Source organism: Daucus carota, chromosome 3 (genome assembly GCF_001625215.2).
Source record: "Daucus carota subsp. sativus chromosome 3, DH1 v3.0, whole genome shotgun sequence".
In the NCBI taxonomy this organism is placed as follows: domain Eukaryota; kingdom Viridiplantae; phylum Streptophyta; class Magnoliopsida; order Apiales; family Apiaceae; genus Daucus; species Daucus carota.
This window is the reverse complement of record NC_030383.2, coordinates 1,759,342-1,778,923: the sequence shown is the minus strand read 5'-3', so window position 1 is coordinate 1,778,923 and position 19,582 is coordinate 1,759,342. Positions and strand designations below refer to the sequence as shown.

The 19,582-nt window shown below is 32.5% G+C and overlaps 1 protein-coding gene and 1 long non-coding RNA gene across 2 annotated transcripts; one reads left to right on the top strand and one right to left on the bottom strand.

The window, feature by feature from the left end:
• The first annotated feature begins 1,969 nt into the window (after positions 1 to 1,969).
• On the top strand, positions 1,970 to 7,139 carry LOC135151174 (uncharacterized). The gene is made up of 3 exons (XR_010289733.1): positions 1,970 to 3,317; positions 3,974 to 4,013; positions 6,597 to 7,139. It is a non-coding gene; the product is annotated as an uncharacterized LOC135151174 (long non-coding RNA).
• Positions 7,140 to 13,225: 6,086 nt separating this feature from the next.
• On the bottom strand, positions 13,226 to 15,652 carry LOC108212017 (protein MRG1-like). The gene is made up of 8 exons (XM_017383749.1): positions 15,533 to 15,652; positions 15,227 to 15,283; positions 15,090 to 15,103; positions 14,562 to 14,763; positions 14,347 to 14,426; positions 13,749 to 13,918; positions 13,353 to 13,504; positions 13,226 to 13,249 (listed from the first exon to the last, which is right to left on the bottom strand). The coding sequence occupies exons 1-8, from the start codon at positions 15,650 to 15,652 to the stop codon at positions 13,226 to 13,228; spliced, it is 819 nt and encodes a 272-aa protein (XP_017239238.1).
• Positions 15,653 to 19,582: the final 3,930 nt, after the last annotated feature.

Sequence of the window (19,582 nt, the reverse complement as noted above, 5' to 3'; positions counted from 1 at the left end):
TCTCACAGATTGACAACTCCTGAATATCAGTGGCGGGGTAGGATGCTCTTCCTCCTCCTCTTCTTCTTCAAGTATGAACTGCATAATGGGCGAGCTCTTGAAAAACAATTCTGTGACTTTGGAAACTTTGAGGATTGAGGGTACATGATTTGCATGACCTGAATACTATTAATGTTATCAAAGGGTCGGATGGTCTAAAAGATCTTTCTGTTTCGAGATGTCCGAACTATGTGGTGTTTGCCCAAAGTGTGAGTTCTACAATTGAAAGATTGGAATTAGGCCCCTTCTCGGAGAATTTAGATGAATTCCCATGGCCCTTATCCTTTTCATTTCCCAATCTAATCAACCTAACAGTGTGGGGGTGGGAAAAGCTAAAGTGGATAGTGGATGAAAGGCAACCTGATGATTATCTCACCTCCATCTTCCCTGCATTGCGTCAATTACGCATAGACAGTTTTAAAGGAGTGAAATCTCTTCCCATTTCACTGGCAAAGCTTCCATTTCTGGAGCGGTTATCTATCATACGTTGTGGAAACTTGGAGAGCTTGCCAAAATTCCATGACAAATTTCAGTTCCTGGAAATATATGGATCTCCTATAATAGAAGAAAGATATAAGAAGGGAAGTGGGCCGGAATGGTCCAAAATCCAACATATCAAACAAATAAATGGCCTTGATTGATGAGAGTAACAGTAACGTAACACAGTACACAGTGATGTTAAGGAAATTTGAATGAGGTATGTTACATTACTGTATTCTGTCATTTTTATTTGTGAGTAGTTAACAAGCAATAATAACTTGCTCTCATTGTAAATATTTGATGCATCATATTACTCTTAGATAAATTCATTTTCGCAAATGGTTCTGCGAAAGCTAGGCTAAAAATGTTATAATTGTTAAATGGTTGGCATCATATTACTCTGTGATAAATTCTTTTCTTTTTACACACACCCATCCATATCAAGTGATTGCAATCTCTATGGTTATATAGAGAGAATTACAAAATTGAGATAATTTTAAAATTATTATAGATCTGTGCAACTAGAAAATGGACTTCTGATTTCTGAAGTCCGTAATTAGGATAAGGTCAAAACGAGAAAATGGAATAGGAAATCATGTATAGGATCATTTATCGAAGTTTTGATGACGGGAATGATTTTAAATGACATAACGAGAGTACATGATTGTATTAGTTCTTTTATGATTGTAGAAACACATCGGTGGAAAATGCTAAGTACTGCCTCAACCTGTTATCTCATATTATTTTCTCAAATGATGTGTCGAAACCTAATTTGTTGCATTCACTCCAATAAGAATGAGACCTCTTGTATATACATCAATCACCCAATCACAATTTTCTACTTGTCCCATATCATTTTAAAGATGATGTTGTGGATGTTTGGGAATGAAGCTTCTGAGCTTAAAAGCCTAGAAGCTCACTTCCTCTTTTTCGTTGGCTGTTTGGCAAAAGAAATGAAGCCCCTAATAAAAGCAAAAGAAGTTCAGAAAAGAAGTTATAAAAACCTGGCTTTTCTTAAGACTCGACTTCTGCTTATAGTCAAAACTTATGGAAAAAATTTGTAGGCTTGTGTACTTTCTGGAATTTGAAATATTTATTGTGGGAGGAAAATTTCTCTAAAATATAACATGATTTCTGGAAAAATGACAAAACGTCGGTAGTGGAAGATATTTTTCACCAATTTTCAGGAAAAAATTGCAATAGTCAGGTGATGGGAAATATTTTCTGGGAAAATAATATTCCGAAAACTTACTTCTAAAGATTTGTGTTTCAAAAAATTCTTCATTTTTAAACAAAGTCAAAATTAAGTAATTTTTAGGCAAGGGTATATTCTGGGGTTCAACTTATAGTGCCAGAGTAATAATGTATTGTATCTGGCGAGACGAGTTGGCACGGGGAGTCGATACTAGGGTGGTTGGTCATTGAGGAAAATGTTGGATTATGGTGGGTGTAAATTAATTATCGACGAGTTGACCAAGTAGATGCTAACAAAAATTGTATTTTTAGTGCAAACGTACCCATCATTCACTGGTTTCTGCTGAACCCTATACGAAGCAAGAATCTGCATTTTTTCTTTGTAATTTAACTTCAACGCGGTGGAGTTGTTGGGGTATCAAATTATAATTTTCATCCATAACAAATATTTGTTTTCCTATACATGAGCTATACTGATAAAGATGGCTGATGTATTTGTAGCTGATGTTGCTGGTGGCCTGGTTTTCAAGCTTGTTTAACTTGCAGCTGAAGAAGTGATTCAGGCTTGGAATATTCAGGAAGATTTGGTAATGCTGCGAGAAAGGTTGGAAGACATTGATGCTCTCTTGTCCGATGCTGATAGCAAAAGACTAAACATGTTTGCTGTCCAGAGCTGGTTCAACAAACTGGCGGACGTTGCTCATATAGCTGATGCTTTTATGGATCAACTTGCTTATGAAGTCACTCGAAGAAAGGTTGAAAATCGTAGTAAGGTGAGGGACTTCTTTTCTACTAAGAAGGGCGTACTTTATCGTTTCAAAGTTGCCAATAAGATCAAGTCCATCAATTCTTCTTTCGACAAAATTTTCGAATGGGCTGGAAAACTCGGGCTTCAACCTGTGGCACAATTAACTACTACTGTGCAGCCCAGGGAAATGCGCAATACTCCCCCCTTTGAAGACGAGTCACTCATAGTTGGAAGAAATGATGATATATCATTTTTAGTCGATGCAGTGTGCACAAATCATGCGGAGGATTTACCAGTCATTGCTGTAATGGGGATGGGAGGTCAAGGCAAAACAACTCTTGCTCGTATGGTTTACAATAGAGATGTTGTAACCGATATCTAGAGCGGTTATCTATCAAGTTTTGTGGAAATTTGGAGAGTTTGCCAGAGTTCCATGACAACTTTCAGTACCTGGACATATATGAATGTCCTAAAATACAAGAAAGATACAGGAAGGGAAGTGGGGCGGAATGGTCCAAAATCCAACACATCAAACAAATACGCGGGCTTGACTGATGAGAGTAACATCATACAGTGATATGGAGTTTTGAAGGAGTGAAATCTCTTCCCATTTCACTAGCAAAGCTTTCATTTCTGGAGAGGTTAACTATTGAGTTTTGTGAAAATTTGGAGAGCTTACCAAAGTTCCATGACTACTTTCATTTCCTGTTGATATGTGGATGTCCTGTAATAGAAGAAAGATACAGGAAGGGAAGTGAGCCGGAATGGTCTAAAGTCCAACACATCAGACAAGTACATGGACTTGGTTGATGAGAGTAATGGCGTACAGTCATGTTAAGGAAATTTGAATTATGAGGTCAGTTACATTTCTGTATTCTATCATTGTTATTTGTTAGTTAAGAAGCAGTAATAAACTTGCTCTATTCTTGTTCAATTATGATTCGACTGGAAGTTCAAATCATGAAAATACTTGCTACGTTCAGAAAGTCTTGAAATGTAAAGAATTGAAAAATTAAATATGAACTATAATGAAGGAGACCAGTCATGTATTGTTATAGTACCTGCCATGATTTAAAGATCAATTTACTAAGAAAAGACCGAAAATATTTGCAGACTGATCTGCACAATATTCAGCTGCTAATAACTTAAACCAGCTAGCATGTCCATTTCTTATAAACCCAACATGTTAGAAACCCCAAATTATATAAAAAAACACACTACTTAGTACTCAAGGTATCATGGAAAGCTACACTAGTTTACCGAGTCATGCCAAGCGAGCCAGCTTCTTGACCTGGTTGATCTCATCGCTCGACATTGGACTCTGAGCTGTGAACTAGTTGGTGAGCAAGATCATGATTACAAGGACTAGATAGAAGCTCTTCGCTATTGTGGGCGAACTCTAAAAATTCCCATTCTTAATTCTGCAGCAGTCTCGGTTAAATTTATATTTTTCAATACAGCAGACCTTGAAAACAATAGATTAATATATTTGTGATTGTGTATATATTTCAGATTATGTCAAGTGTAGACAGAGAAGAAACTAATAATAAAGGTACGTTTTTTTTTTTTTAATGATTTGCCCATGGGCATAGATGCTAAACACCAAGTTCTATGCATTTCACTCATTTTGATTTGCTCTTACTTTTTAATAATGGTGGACAAACACACCAATTAAAATGAGCTAAATGCATAGAATTTTATTCTTAGTGCGTGCTCACTAGACAAACAAATAAAGATATAGATATTTTCGCTGTTAGTTTATCGGCCGCTGTGTTTCTTAACAGTAAGTATGCTTTTGTTCGATATTGGCATTGCAAAAGCATCTTATTAGATCAGGATTTTAATACATAAAGCCGGTAAAAAATGCTTAGTTGAATTTGAATTTGGTGACCGAGTTTCATCAACAATGAAAATGGTCGAAAATAACTTTTTTTTTACTGATACACGACTGTCGAAAATAATCGATCAAAAGTAAAGATATAATCGACCGTTGTATCTTCAATCGAAAATATTCCTCCGAAGATTTTGTGGACGTTTTCCATCGATGATTTGGTCGAAACTAATGCTAGTTGAATTTAAGTTTTTGACAGAATATTTTACCTCCACTCTTTGCAACCCAGCACCAACATTTTTCCGTACAAAAATATATTTTTGACAATTTTGGTCGAAAATATCCTATCAACTCTATCAAGTTGAAAAAGTTGTTGCGACTGTTGTTGGTCGAAAATAATCGACAACTAAATCTAGTCAGAAGTCTAATTTGGAAAATCAATGTTTCGGAGAAAGGGGGAAATTCAATTATTCAACTTAAAATTTACGAGATTTATTTTCGATGAAAGAGTCGATTATATATTGGCAAGCTGCGGTCGAAGATAGTTTCATGTGAAGAATTGAATATAAGCAGTCAAAAATAATTTAATTTTGACCGGGCACTTATTTTCGACCAGCCTTATTTCGACCATTGTTGGCCTGGTCGAAAATAAGTGAATGTGAGGAGATCTGTTAAAAACAATCAATTTCGATCGTTTTTGCCGGTCAAAATCAGCCTCTTTTCCTATAATATATATTGTCATTATTGATATTTTTTGGTACGGGTTGACATACGAATATCAGGATCAACCCGAAAATTGTTGGATAGTTTTAATTCTAAATTTTTTATTAATATAAACAGAGCTACAGTGTAGTCTAGCAAAAATGGACTAATTCTAGATTTTTCTCATCAATATTTTTTCGCTCGATGTATGTCATTGTACTACATCCTAAAGCACCTGCTTTTCCTTTTTTTTAGCCGGCAAACAACTCGATTTATATTGATCTAAGAATAATAACTATTGATTCAACTCGCATGGAGGAAAATTGAACCTGAATAATAAGGAAACTAAGCAGGAAACATGCTACTATGTCCATTCTCATACAGAAAATGTTACAGCTTACCAATCACATATCAAATTATATACAACTAATATTAATTGATAATATCATATTAAATAAGATGTAAATGTTTTTCTTCACAGAAATCGAGAGAAGCGTAGAATCTTACAAGCACTACAAGAAAGTTGGGTATATTAGGATGGAAAATTAACGCCTTTTTCATCATAATTACTACTCCCTCCGTCTCAATTATGACAGAACTTTTATATCGTTTTTGCTAGTGTTTTAAGTTAAAAAATGATTGATAGTTTACTTTCCGTCGCGAGTTCACAATGCTGTCGTAAGTTCCCACAACCCAATATATCAATCACAATATATGCGACGATGCAGTTTCGTCGTATATTAGTGTGGGCTCATTATATTTACGATAGATATACTGTCGTTAGATATAGTATTTTATAACAGAACTATCATCGTTAGTCATATATGAGACCCTCACATATTTTTGGGATAGATTTTACGACAGTAAGTTCGACGGTAGTATCAGTGATATTATGACGAAAATATCGTCGTAAGTTGTGGAGAGCTGCTTTTTAATTTGATTTTATTTTTAATTTATAATAATAAGAGCTCGCCTATAATTTGTATGTATGATGGCAAACCTTCGTTTTTATTGGAACTGTAAATTTCTAAAAAACAACGCTTTTGAAAACGATTTTTAACTTACGACGAAAAGAGATCTTCAGCGCCAAAATTTATTATTGTTATTTTATTTATTAGCGCCAAAATTTTATTACGTGCATATTATAGACGGTGTTCGTCATATGTTTGCAATGTGTCATACGACGATTTTGTCTTTCCATCATAATTTATATGTGCGCCCGGCTTTCTCGTTGTAAGTTATTTATCGTAAGTACTCAGTTTTGTTGCTGGGAAGTAAGAATTTCATTTGTATATATGGACTGCACTCTATGTGCAAGAGTACTATATTGACAATAAATTGATCACAAAACTAATGAACCGGATAAAATATACATATATATGTATGAATCAAAAAACCGGAAAATTACATATGATGTTTAAATGAACAATATACTAATTACTCCTTCACTTCGAGTAATATCTCTGTTTATACTTTACCCTTCTTATTTTAGAGGAGATGGAGTACTGTATCTTAAATTCAAAGTATAGATTATATGTACCTAAATGAGAAGAAAATAAACTTGTGGAAATGCTACCTAATGTCCTTTACCCTTTCTACTAGGTCCAGAAGCCAACTTGAACATCAAACTCCTCATAGCAGAACCACCATTGCTCCCATCAGTACTCGAATTATCATCTGAAGCCACACCGAACTGAGTCACTCCGATCAAGCCAGCTCCTTCACCTGCTTGGTCACATCCATTAGCTCTCGTTCCTCGCAAGGCTCGACATTCGACAACTCTGAGCTGTGAACCAGTGAGCAAGACCATGATCACAAAGACTAGAGAGAAGCTCTTCATTAATATTGTGGACAAACTCTTCATTGCCATCGTAAATTCTGCAGTGTAGATCTTAATAATATAGTAGATCTTAGTTTGTGAAGTGTAGATGAGGAATCAAGGAATGAAGATATTGGTATTATATAGGGAGCAAGATGCAAGCAGTTATGTGATGTGAAAGCTTATATCCGCAGGTGTGTGAATTAAAAGCAAGAACCAGACAATTTGGAAACTCCATGTAAATCTTTTACTTTGAAAATCCTGTGTCTCCAGTCTTGATTCCATGCTGTTTGATATTGACATTTTGCAAATATATTACTTCTCGTGTCACGGGTACATTCTTTCTCAGCTTGCACACTAGAATTCCGCTCCATTTGTTTGATTTTTTTGCCAGCTTATGTCGCCACAATTATATTTGACTTAGTTTTTTTAAAAAAAATAGTTATTATTAAAAATTAAAAAATATATAAATAGACCAAAAAATTTGATTTCTCAGTTTTGATAAATTTATTTGATAGAAATTTAGTAAAATTATAATAAAGTATGATAAATTATCTATTAGATTGATATTTACTTTTTTATGGAGTCAAAATATTAAAATTTGAAACAAAATGATGAAAAATTTTTATTTATAAATTGTAAGTAGTAGGCTCCTCAAAAAATTATAAATTTATGAATTCGGAGACTGGTTCCAATATTAACTGCTTTTTGTTTTCAATATTCCCCTGATAAAGGTGTTCAACCTACGGCTCTCGCTGATCAACGCGTACAATACATCTGTAACGTGTCTAGTTCGTCTTCCTTGCATGTTTTTCTAGGATGTCTTGTCTGTGCGTGTGGAATGTGAGGGATCCAAAAAGATGGTAGTTAGGATCTCATGCTTTTGAACTGTGTTCTTTATTTTTGTGCAAAGGAAAGTCCAAAGTGCCTTGTGATTCCGACAAGACGGTGGAGGAATAAAGTCAAGTTTCTGAATATCCCACCACGGACACACACCGGCTGTTTAGTTTGTAAAGGAAACATCTCCCACATATATACTCCTTCTGTTTTCTTATATGACGCTTTGACTTTTGGCACACATTTTTAAGTGCTTTGATCGGATAGTTAAAAAAATTATTTTTTAAAATTTCCTTCTCTGAATAATAATATATAATCAAAATTTTTATCCAGAAAAAGAAAATTCAAAAAATAATATCTTTAACTATCCGGTCAAAACACTTAAAAGTGTATGTCAAAAATCAAAGCGTCATATAAAAAAAACAGAGGGAGTATAACTAAACAAAAACATAAACAAACACTTTAAAGAGAGAGACAAAACAACTATTTCGGATGGAGAACGATAACGATCAGAAATTTAGGCTTTATTGAAACAAAGTTAATGAAGAAAAAATAAAAAGAGTAGGGCTTCCCACAGGAGAAAAACTAGTGAAAGTCTCTCGACTAGCTTGAAAAAGGACAATGATAAAAGATGAGAGACAGTTTTTCAAACCTAATATTTGAGAGAGGGGGTATTCTCCCCTGTATTTCTAAAATAATATGTATTTTAGTTTTTATGAAATATTTCCTCAAATCTTGCAAAAAATAAGTAAATTTGTATATCATATCTCAAAATATAATCGAAAATTCTTTAAAACAGTAATTTTTTAGGTCGGTCTTCCGTAAAGAGCACTCTTAAGCCCCATCTAAACTAAAAAGTCACCTGCCATGGAAAGATAGGCATTAGATAAGCAAGTGAATAACAAATTTGGCACTTTTCATATTTGTTTTATGTTATGATATTATAAGTAGTTTTTAGAATTGGTTGACCAATAAATAAGAGGATAACTTAAAAAAATTGGAGGGACAGGAAGAATGAAAGGATATACGAGAGTCGGTAGTTGCTCTGTTTGCCTTTCGGACCGCCCAGATTTCAGCCCTGTCATTAGGTTTGACCGTAGTATGCTCGAGTGCTGCTCGACTCCGACAATTACTTCTCCCTTTTCGAATTTTTGTAGGTATTTTTAAATCTTTTGACTGTAATTAAATTCTTTTTTATTTTTTTATTTTTTGCATATAATTAATTTTCGTATCCGACATAGATGTTAACTATTCGCTATGGGAAATAAGGAGTATGTTAAAAAAAAAATTATCATTGTTATAGTTTTTTCTTTTTGAGAATATTATAGTTCTTTATTACATGCAGGAAAAGCAATGCAGGAAAAATTATCATTGTTTAGTGTTCAATACAAAGTTGAAATCATTTTAGTATTTTATCTAATGAGAAGCACTTGAATTCTAAATTTTGTTATTTATTTGAAAATAACTAAAATCACAAGCCATGATTCTTCGGTTGCATTGAAAGAGTAAATTTATTTCTAGATATGACCAGCCATTTCTTTAAAAAAAATGTACAGCAAAAACAGAAAAAATTATTCTATCACTTCATAAGAATTTTCCTTTCAGTTTAAATCGGGTATATTTAATTTAAATAATGTAATTTTAAATAAATAATTATTCTATCAACTTATTTTTATAGAAACAAATATTATCCCAACGTTTGACAGGAATACATATAAATTTTTATTGTCCTGAGTTGGTTAATTAATATAGTAATTAAGAAAATCTATTACAAGACAGAAAGAATGTGGGTGAAAGTCCAATTTAACGTTATTCAAAATATGATTGATCAAAATAACTAATTTCAGAATGCGTAATAAAAATAACGACATGTACTCGATGTTCCAAATGCGTATCTCCTATACGTATTTTAGTGATGCATCTCATTTTAGTGATGCATCTCTCATGTTTGTACATGTAATTTCAATCTCTCTCCAATTATAATGCACACAGATAACAATAATAATGAGTGTCACTGTACGCATAATAACAATGCGTGTCTGCTTACGCATAATAGTAATGCGTGTCAGAGTATTAGTAATAACAACATCTTCAACACTATAGTGTTTCTCACGTATCAGTCATTACTCTTTCTTCATCTTGTGGGCACCATTATTTACACATGTGAATACAATCCATTTACTTCATGATACTTAAATCAATTGTTGGAAATATTTATATAAAAACTATAGCACTAAACATGTGCACATAGATCGAGGAGCATGTGTATGTTTAAATATCTATACTAATTAAAAAAGAGTAGTCAAGAAAGGAGAGATGATAAATTTTTTTGTTTTTTAAGCAAGGATGAGAAAAGACTAGTGCTGATATTTTCAAGACATACGCAAGTGGAATATGCGTATGTTAGTAGTTAATCAGGGCAACTTGTATGGTAATCGATAATCCGAACATTCACTTTTTAAAATGTTGATATTTTGGTCATTTTTTCAAAGAATGTCATAACATATATACAAATCATTATTTGTAAGAGTTCTCAAAAAACAATAAATTTATTTATCATTCTTCCCCAGAAAATATATTTGATTTGATACTAGTTATATAGTAGATAGATACAGTTTAATTAGAATGAAGGAGATAGGATGAGAAAGATATTTATTTTCTCTATATATTGTTCCCATTGTTGGATTAGAAACATTTATAATTAATTAGCCATAGACGCGGAACATAATCATTGTCTTAGTTAAGTTCAATATTATAATTAAAAAATATTAACAAATATAAATAAAACAAATAATTAAGCATAGCTATGATATAGTTACATTAAGATAAATCTCGTTTTTTTTTAAAAAGGATAAATCTTGTTTTATATTGATTTTAGTTTTAGTTAAACTCACATGATGTACGTTTCTGAGAATCCAAAATCATATTAAAGACGACCTATGCTGTCGGTTATAACTTTTAAATACGACTAATTTACATAACCGATTAGGTTTTAACCGACGACGGTTATTTGACTGATATCTTTGATAACTGATTGATAATAGTGGTCGGTTTTGACCTGTTTTCATGTACTGTTGTGAGCATTGAGAGCTGATCACTATACAGAAAAGCAAGTAGGTAAAATCAACAGTCGAAGATACATTATGTATAACCATTTTATATCACAAATTGCTAAATATTCTTATATTAAAATATCCAGAAGAAACGATGTTTCCCAGAAACATATATTCAGTCTAATATTCACAGATCAGATTAAACATTTTGACCGGTTTGACAAAACTGATGACTCAGAAATATAAAACTTCGATTTGGTCTCCTCTATCCGGAAGATAATCTCTTTTATGTAAAACATTCAAAATTAGCTTCGTCTTAAGTTACAAACCTAATCCATACGACTATTGACTGATCAGAGTAAAACATGTGCATTTGAGCCAATATGGTTGAATCAACTGTTACAAAAATAACAATAATAATAAATAATTTAATTGATTATTGTATCATAGGATATTATAGAAACAATAATAGACAATTGAACTTAGTTATTACGTTTTATATTTGATATTATAATGAAATCACTGATTCATCTTTAAGTGAAATTATAAAACTAATTAAGGGGAAAATTATATAAAATCTCCACGTTAGGTTTCTTACTAATTATCTGTATATTATAAATAAGTTAATATACAATTTCTTACAGAAAGTGTGAATAGTTATTTACTTCAGTTTATATTTTTGAAGAAAAAACTAGCTAGGTTTTGGCCTTAACTAAAGGCGGCTGCTTCGATATATAACCAGCAAATTTGACTGCCACTTTTCAAATCCTTCTCAAATAATCCTAACGTCACTAGCTACTATGTTGCATGAATGAATGGACTATAAATAAGCTATTACCATTCCACTTCTAAGCATTCTCATCAGTCATCTTCTAAATATACCTAAAGTACTCTCAAATTCAACCTACAATGGCAACAAAATTTATTGCTATCTTTTTTATTTTTCATCTACTCACATCATCAAACTATTTCATTGAATCCAGACCCCTCACTGATTCAAAGCCCGATCGGAGTTATATGAACATCGCGATTCAAGATTTGTTCTCTGAATTCTACGTTGCTGCAAGGAGAACCGGTGGTCCTAGTGGTGTAGGTTTCGGAGATATTAAAAATTCTGGGCCATCCGCTGGAGGAAGGGGACATGGATACGTTAATGCAGAAATGAAGAATTCTGGACCATCTAGCGGAGGGAAGGGACATGCAGATATTACTGAAGAAAAGAAATATTCCGGACCATCTGCTGGAGGAAAAGGACATGCATTCGTAAACGCAGATACTGCAGAAGGAATGAAAAATGCTGAACCATCTGAAGGGGGGAAAGGTAGTGAATTGACAAATGCCGAAAGAGAAGAAGCTAAGAATTTAGGGCCTTGGGCAGGAGGGAAGGGACACGAGTTTAACACTTTGGGGGAGGAGAACACTGCTGGACCATCTCCTAGAGGAAAAGGACACTAAGACGTTGTGTTCATCACTAGCTAGTACTAAGGATGCCTGATTGTTTATTTATTTTAATAATTCTTTCCAACCAATATATTTTTTTATATTAATCTATGTTTATTGATTTCTTAGCACTTCAAGTGCAGGTAACAGTACAATAAGTTATATCTCTCATTATATACTTCCCTAACATTCATGTAGCACTTATTACATAAATTTTGAGCTTGAAATTTACATATTCTCTCCTTACAAGAAAGTTCAGCTAAAAGTTCAACGGTGGAATCTGGCCAAAACTAAGGTCAAATTAAATAAATTTTCAGTCAAGGGAATTTTACCACTTATTCAGAAATAAAAAATTCAAATTCATTTTAAATTAATTCAATGATAAATGATTGAAAATAAGAAAGATGACTGATATCGTAGAATATAAAATATTCCACTGTTTTTTAATTCAGGATATTTTACGATTAACTTGGTTATTATGTTATGATTGTTAATTAGTTTTGTAATATTTTATATTGTTAATTTCATATTATGGACTGATAATTCACATGTTAAAATATTTTACAAAAATTAATGTATGTATATATTATAATTATACAAGGATATATTTTATATATTTTTTTGTGAATTTGTAAGAGAAAATAACATTTGATAATTTGTTCGTATTCCTATGTTTACAAAAAAGTACTCACATATATACTCACAAATGATCATAATTCCAAGATGTTCAAGGATAATTAAATTGCATGATTTAGAAAATTGGTAAAGTGGTCATCTCCTTTTCATAGGAAGATGAACTACAATAAGAAACATAATTTATTGGTGGAAGACTGGCGATCTGCAGGTTGAACAAGAGATTTGGTCCTTGCACTTAAAATGTTTCCTAGCTCCACTATGTGCACAGTAGCTACCAGAACTTGATCTTGAAGCCAATCTGTTTGAACCAATATTAATCATATATACAAGTCTCGGAACCGCCCATCTCCTGCTAAACCACTCCGCTGGGGTTTTAGCTTTGTCTTCATTCTCTATCCTGGGTCTCGGAATATTCGGGGATCTGCTGGTAAGTGGAAAGAAAAAATTTACTTTGATTCTTCCTCAGAAACCTGAACAACATTCATGTTAATTAGTACAGACAATTCTTACATACACAACGTACTGTCCTTATTTTACTATTGAAGTATTACCTAATAATTAAGTACTAGCTACTGGATAAACAAAGGGATCAAAAACAAATATTTTTGCTGTAAATGCCGCTTGAAGGAGTAAGACATACTTCAGCAAACCTATTATTTCATGCTGGAGCTTTATCAGCGTTTCCTCTTCAATCTTTACTGATTCCAGTATCTCTGGTAATTTAACTGTCATTGAAAAATAATCAAATTACCTCAGAATAATTTAATTACATAAATACGCCAATCCTTACCAAATGAAAGAATTATGAACCAATTGATGGATTTAGAAGCCCATTGAAAAACACAATTTCAGAGCACGAACAAAAAGACACCTTGAGAACTATAATTAATAGTAACAGGCCTGCTATTTAAATTAATGAAATACTAGTAAGATATTAAAAGCTATGTCTATAAGAATAGTTAACCATACCGAAGAGACGCAATAAATGTTCAGCTCCATATACACTTGAAGGGGGTTTGTGCTCTTCACTCAATGCTTGATACTGTGTGCGTTCACTGTCATACAGGAGCATTGCAGGCAGTGCTTTGTCAAAGTAACCACACAACCCTCTTGAGAATTCTTCCATTTCCTCGTTCAACCTTTTAGTGGAAAGAATGTCAGTACATAGACGTATGAATACAAACCTAGGCTGTAAAACTACATAGGTGTAAGGCTATATAATCGTCGGTAAACATGATAAAATAAGAAGTAACATGGTTCAGTTTTTCAGATGATATGATAAATGAATAAGTAAGAAAATTAATTCTATTAAGGGACCTGATTCTTTTCAACCAATGCCTATATGTTGGACACGAAAAATCTCTAAACAAAAAATGGATAATCCTCATGAGAGATCATTGTTGTTCCCCGGTATATATTACATACTAGTACCTTAAGGTTTATAAGTATTTACATTGTATAGAGTACACAAATGTTCCCTTTGCCTTCTTATGTTATTTGGTCATTTGGAAATTAATTAGGTTTTTCGGCATTCAGAAATTAATAATAAAATAGAACACAGACTTACCCGTTATTTGTTTTCACCCTAAATGCAGAATATTTGTTCAATATGTCATTGACATTCGGAGTGCGAGGAAGGTTAACAAGCTGCAAGGCATCACCAGAAACCTCAAGTCAATACCATAGACAACATTTCTCTCCAAGGAATGTCAGAAATGATAGTAATGATAATTTTGTGCCACTGCACAATAACTCAAATAACTTAATATATGGTAGAAGTACCTGGCCGAGATGGGTTACAAATTCAAAGTCATCCACCAGTTGTTTCTTCAGTGTGGGTGGTATTTCAATATTCATATTTTTCTCAGTCTGTGATATTTTCCTGTTCCTCGCCCTAGCTGATTCACCACACTCCTTTGACTGATTTCGGACAGTTTCTTCAGTAAATTTCTTCAGACGCTCAGCTTCTAGCCATTCATCCCATCTGCTCACAGAAATTGTTTTCGAATTGTTTAAGAATAGGAGTATAACTACAGAATGAGACTTGCCATGTCCTTCGATTATTAACGGAGATTTTACCTCCTATAGGAGCAGATTAAGGTTCTTTTCATTGAAAAAGGATGTCACTCAAACTCAAGCAACAAATTTGGTACAAAATTTTATATATGACCCCATAAAATTTTATGTACACAGACTTTCAAAGATGCACTAACAAGCCAACAAAAAGCATATAACTGCAGAAACGGTAAAGAACAACAAACATTAAATTCAAACCTCAACCACATACTAATATTATGTAACTGTACTCACTTTTTATTCCAGCCCTGCAAAATATAAGAAGACCAAGTTATTAGACTGACTTTTATTAATTTTCCCCGATAATTATAAGCCATCACTTATCATAAAGGGGCATAATAAAGATGTGAATATTACAAAGATGTACTCACAAGATAATGAACAAAGTGTAAGCATCCCTTTGTCCTGGTTGATTCAACTTTCTGCACCTACAAAAAGCATAAATTTAGCCAATGAAAGAATTTCCAAGACACGGAAGAATAGAAAAGATATTTAAGAAAATAACATCAATAGACCAGACAATCAGTTCTATGCTAGATAAAAAATTTAGAAAAAATCATCATACAATCTAATTCGTCAAACTCGTAAATATATATAATTGAGGATTAAATAGCAAAAAAAATCGTATGACAGGTGTGAATTTGTATGTCCATGCACACATGTATATATATACATACCTTGGCCTCGTACCATCTGCCACCATAAGAAGCCAAAACTTTTTCACCTTCTTGATAAAGGCAACGGTCAGAGCGACAATTCATCAAGGTAACACCTGCCTTTGATCCTCCCACTTCCATAGGACTTGGTTTTTACGACCTGCAAATAGATGATAGGACCTATATATATGTGTGTGTAAGTATACTAGAAACTAGGGTTGCTTTATCTTTGCTGTGTGACTGTGTCTGAGAACAGAGAAAGCAGCCTTTTATACTGTGAGATTTTAAAACTCCGCTCCCTTTTGCCCTGACCTAGTTGACACGTGTACATGTCAACGGTAACTTGTCTCTAAGAGTCGCGTCTTTTCGTTATGTGATGTTCTAATAGTCGTGTCTTCTTAAAGGTTTATTAATTTTTATATATGTACAATTACATATTTTTTATATATCTCTCGAAAAAGTAATATTTTAAATCTTATAGTTTATATTGTGTTTTTATTATATACATTTATTCTATAATATAAAATTTTAACATTTTATTAATATATATGTATGTACGTATATATATACATATATATTTATATGAATATATATATATATATATATATATATATATATGAATGAATTATTTAATTTGAGTATAATAAACAAAATAACATAGATTTAGTTTATTGAATTATTTAGAGATTAGAGATCTTCTTTTATTTTAAATCTTGGTTCTTCAACCCTAAGATTGCAAAGATGTTATCCAAACTAGGTTTCGTTTTTCTTGTAAAATATGAACGTCTTCGAGTAGGCTAATAAAATAGTTAAATTTCTCAAAATATCTAAGTGAGAAGTGCTCTCGAAAAATAAGATAATTATTAAAAATGCGTGGGTATACTCTTTTATAATATAAAAATTTTTAAAAATATAAAAAATATAATTATTGTTGTTAATGTTATTTTACAATCATTTTTAAAACATGTATATCATTAATTTAATAAATTAATACTTACTTTATAAATGTATTTAATGAACAAATGAAAATTTGTTAAATGATATATAGTTAAATCGGATTTTCCAATTATATCAAAGAATGATAAGTTTTATTTACTAATTTAAATTAAATTTATTTGAAATCGAAACTATGTGTGTGACTCAGCAATTTATATAAAAAGTCGAAATTCAACACGTACTTTTGTACTCAAATATTAATTTCCTAATATTAAAAGTTTCGGTCATGATCGGTATTTGGACAATTTACGAGTTTGTTCATTTTAAAGATCACCCTTTTACTTTCCAAAGAAGGGGCCAGGGCTTTGGCTCATCCTGAGTTCATAACATCTTTATTTAAAAACTTATTTATAAACAAGCCTCAAAATAAAATGAATCCATCTGAGCCCAGCCCATTAACTAAACTAATCTATCTTTCAGATTTTGTATTTTTTTTAAGCTACAATATTATATTAAGATTTTTGAAAATTTTATATTTTTTTTAAATTTTTCAAGAAGGGGAAGAACAAAAAAAATAATCCACCAAGCAACTTCAGCCGTTCAAAATGTATCATGAAAAAAATAATCAAATCATGAGTCAAAAAATTAAATTTTTCGATTTAAAAATAATAAAACAAATTTAAAAATAACAATATTATATGAGAGTCATATGTCTCCACTGAACTTTAGGCTAGTTTCGTGTAATTAAAAAAAGATATAGTACACAATATCATATCAAAATTGGAATTTTATACAAAAATTAAAATAAATGATCGATTTCACAAAAATATAGATAACCTATTTACGTGAATTATGTCGAGAACAAATTTGATTTGTTTAATTCAAATCAGAAGTAAGGTTTGCACAAAAAATTATGTTATATTTAAACTTTATTATTAATTATTAAAAATTATTTGTTTTCGCTCAATATTGAACAAAAAATTTACTTTTAATATCGGATAATTTTACAAAATTATATATATATATATATATATATATATATATATATATATATATAATGGTCATGAATATTATTTGAATATCATATTTATATTTTCATTATGGTTTTAATACAATCATGTCATTGATTTAATAATTTTACTAAATTTTATCTTATAACGGGGTTGTAGTACAGAGGAAAGTTATTTGATTTTCAGTTATTTGATTTTCTTTAATAACTTTCTTTATGTTAATGTATATTTAATTTTTACTATTGAAAAATACATGACATGTGAATCTATAATAAGGAGAAATTATAAGTAATTAAATCAATTTTTTTGAATATAAATAATAGATATTATTATTTAGTGAAATTGTAATTTTAAATCTAATTAAAAGAGTTTGCATGATATAAAAATTTTTAAGAAAATATTTTGAATTTTTTTCAAATGTGATGGAAATTCAAGGTATAAAATTTATAATTATAAAATATTATTTTTATTAAAAATTATAAACCATATTTTCTATTACCCATTAACCTACCAGGTAAACTTGAAAATTTCGTTTATCCACTTGTGGTAACTTTAGTGATAAAATTAACAGGATAAATCTTAACATTTACCACAAACTCAGCTAATATACAGAAAACCCTAACCCCAGCATTAAGAACATACTTGTTTGTGTCTGTACATTTCAGAAAAATGGATGCCGCTGCCGCCGGAGGAAACGGTGGCCAAGAAAATCAGAACAACCCAAATGAAATCAACCCATTTCAGAACAACCACCCAATTGTAATGAACGCAAATGATATAGTAATTGCCCCATGGTCACCTTGGGTGAGCTTAGCTAGGCAAGAAGATTATAGGCATTACTTTGAATCTTATTCAGGTACTTTAAAGGGGGACGAGGATGATGAGAATAAGAATGAAATGTCTGGTAAGGATCTTGATTGGTTTTATGATTTGTCTAATTTTGCCGAATCTGCTTTGCTAGAGATCTTGATTAGGTTGCCTGTCAAATCCTTGTTTAGATATAAGTGTGTGTGCAAGAATTGGTTGGATTTGATTTCACATCCCTCGTGTTCGAGGTTATATGTGTCTTCTAAGCTCAAGGCTTCCTCAGGTTTTATATTATTTTATCGTTATGTCTATGCTCCTGAGTTTGAGGAGGTTTTGAGAAGGCTGAAGCCTGATGTTCTTGTTTCGAGGGAGTTTTCCGTGGTGTTTCTGTCCAGTTTGGAGGAACAACAGATGTCCAAGCAGTTTAAGGTGCTGGCTGTGACTAATGGTTTGGTTATGTTTTGTTCGTTTGCGCCTTTGGTTTATTTTGTTTGTGATCCTGTGACTAGGCAGTGGGTGAGTCTTCCTAGGGGGAGGCAGAATTCTTCGATTTTTCAAAGGAGGTATTTTGGGGAGGGACTTGTTAGTAAGGTAAATGAGAATAATGTTGTTACAAGCTTTAGGGCTGTGCGCGTTGAGTGCCAAGATGTGGAGTCCTTTTCCATGGATCTGGAGGTGTTTGCCTCAGAAACTGGTGTGTGGACAGCTCATACGCTAGTTTGCCCTAAGAAGATTCAGTTGCTCAGGCGAGGCATTGGACCTATCGATTTTAATGGGATAGTGCATTGGTTTGTGCATGACATGATGGTGGCTTTTGACCCCTACAGGACTGATAACCAATGCCGGTTTATTCAGTTTCCAGATGGCTGCGACACTAAAAATGTGGAAAAGCATGACGGTCTGTACCGGTTATGCAATGTGAGTCAAGGGAAGCTAAGATATTTTGAAATAGCTCCGGAGCCTTCTGAACTCATTTGTTTTAAAATGTGGGTGCTCGAAGATTATGAGAAAGGGGAGTGGCTTATGGAGTTTCAAGTAAGCCGTAATGATCTCTTCTCAGATGACGAGAGTTTGAGCAACTTGTTGCCAACAGCCACTTTTATCCCTCTGTCATTCCACCAGTTTGATGCTGATGTTGTGTATATGCGCTGTGTGGAACGGTCTTGTATTGTAACTTTTAATTTCAGAGCTAAACGGATGGATGTCACTTGTGAAGTTGATGGTGGCGTTGGAGACCTCTCTTGGCGTGTGGTGATTCCAGTTGTGCTTTCCATGTGGCCTGCACCGCTTCCTCGCCCCAGGAAAGGAGTCACTCAAG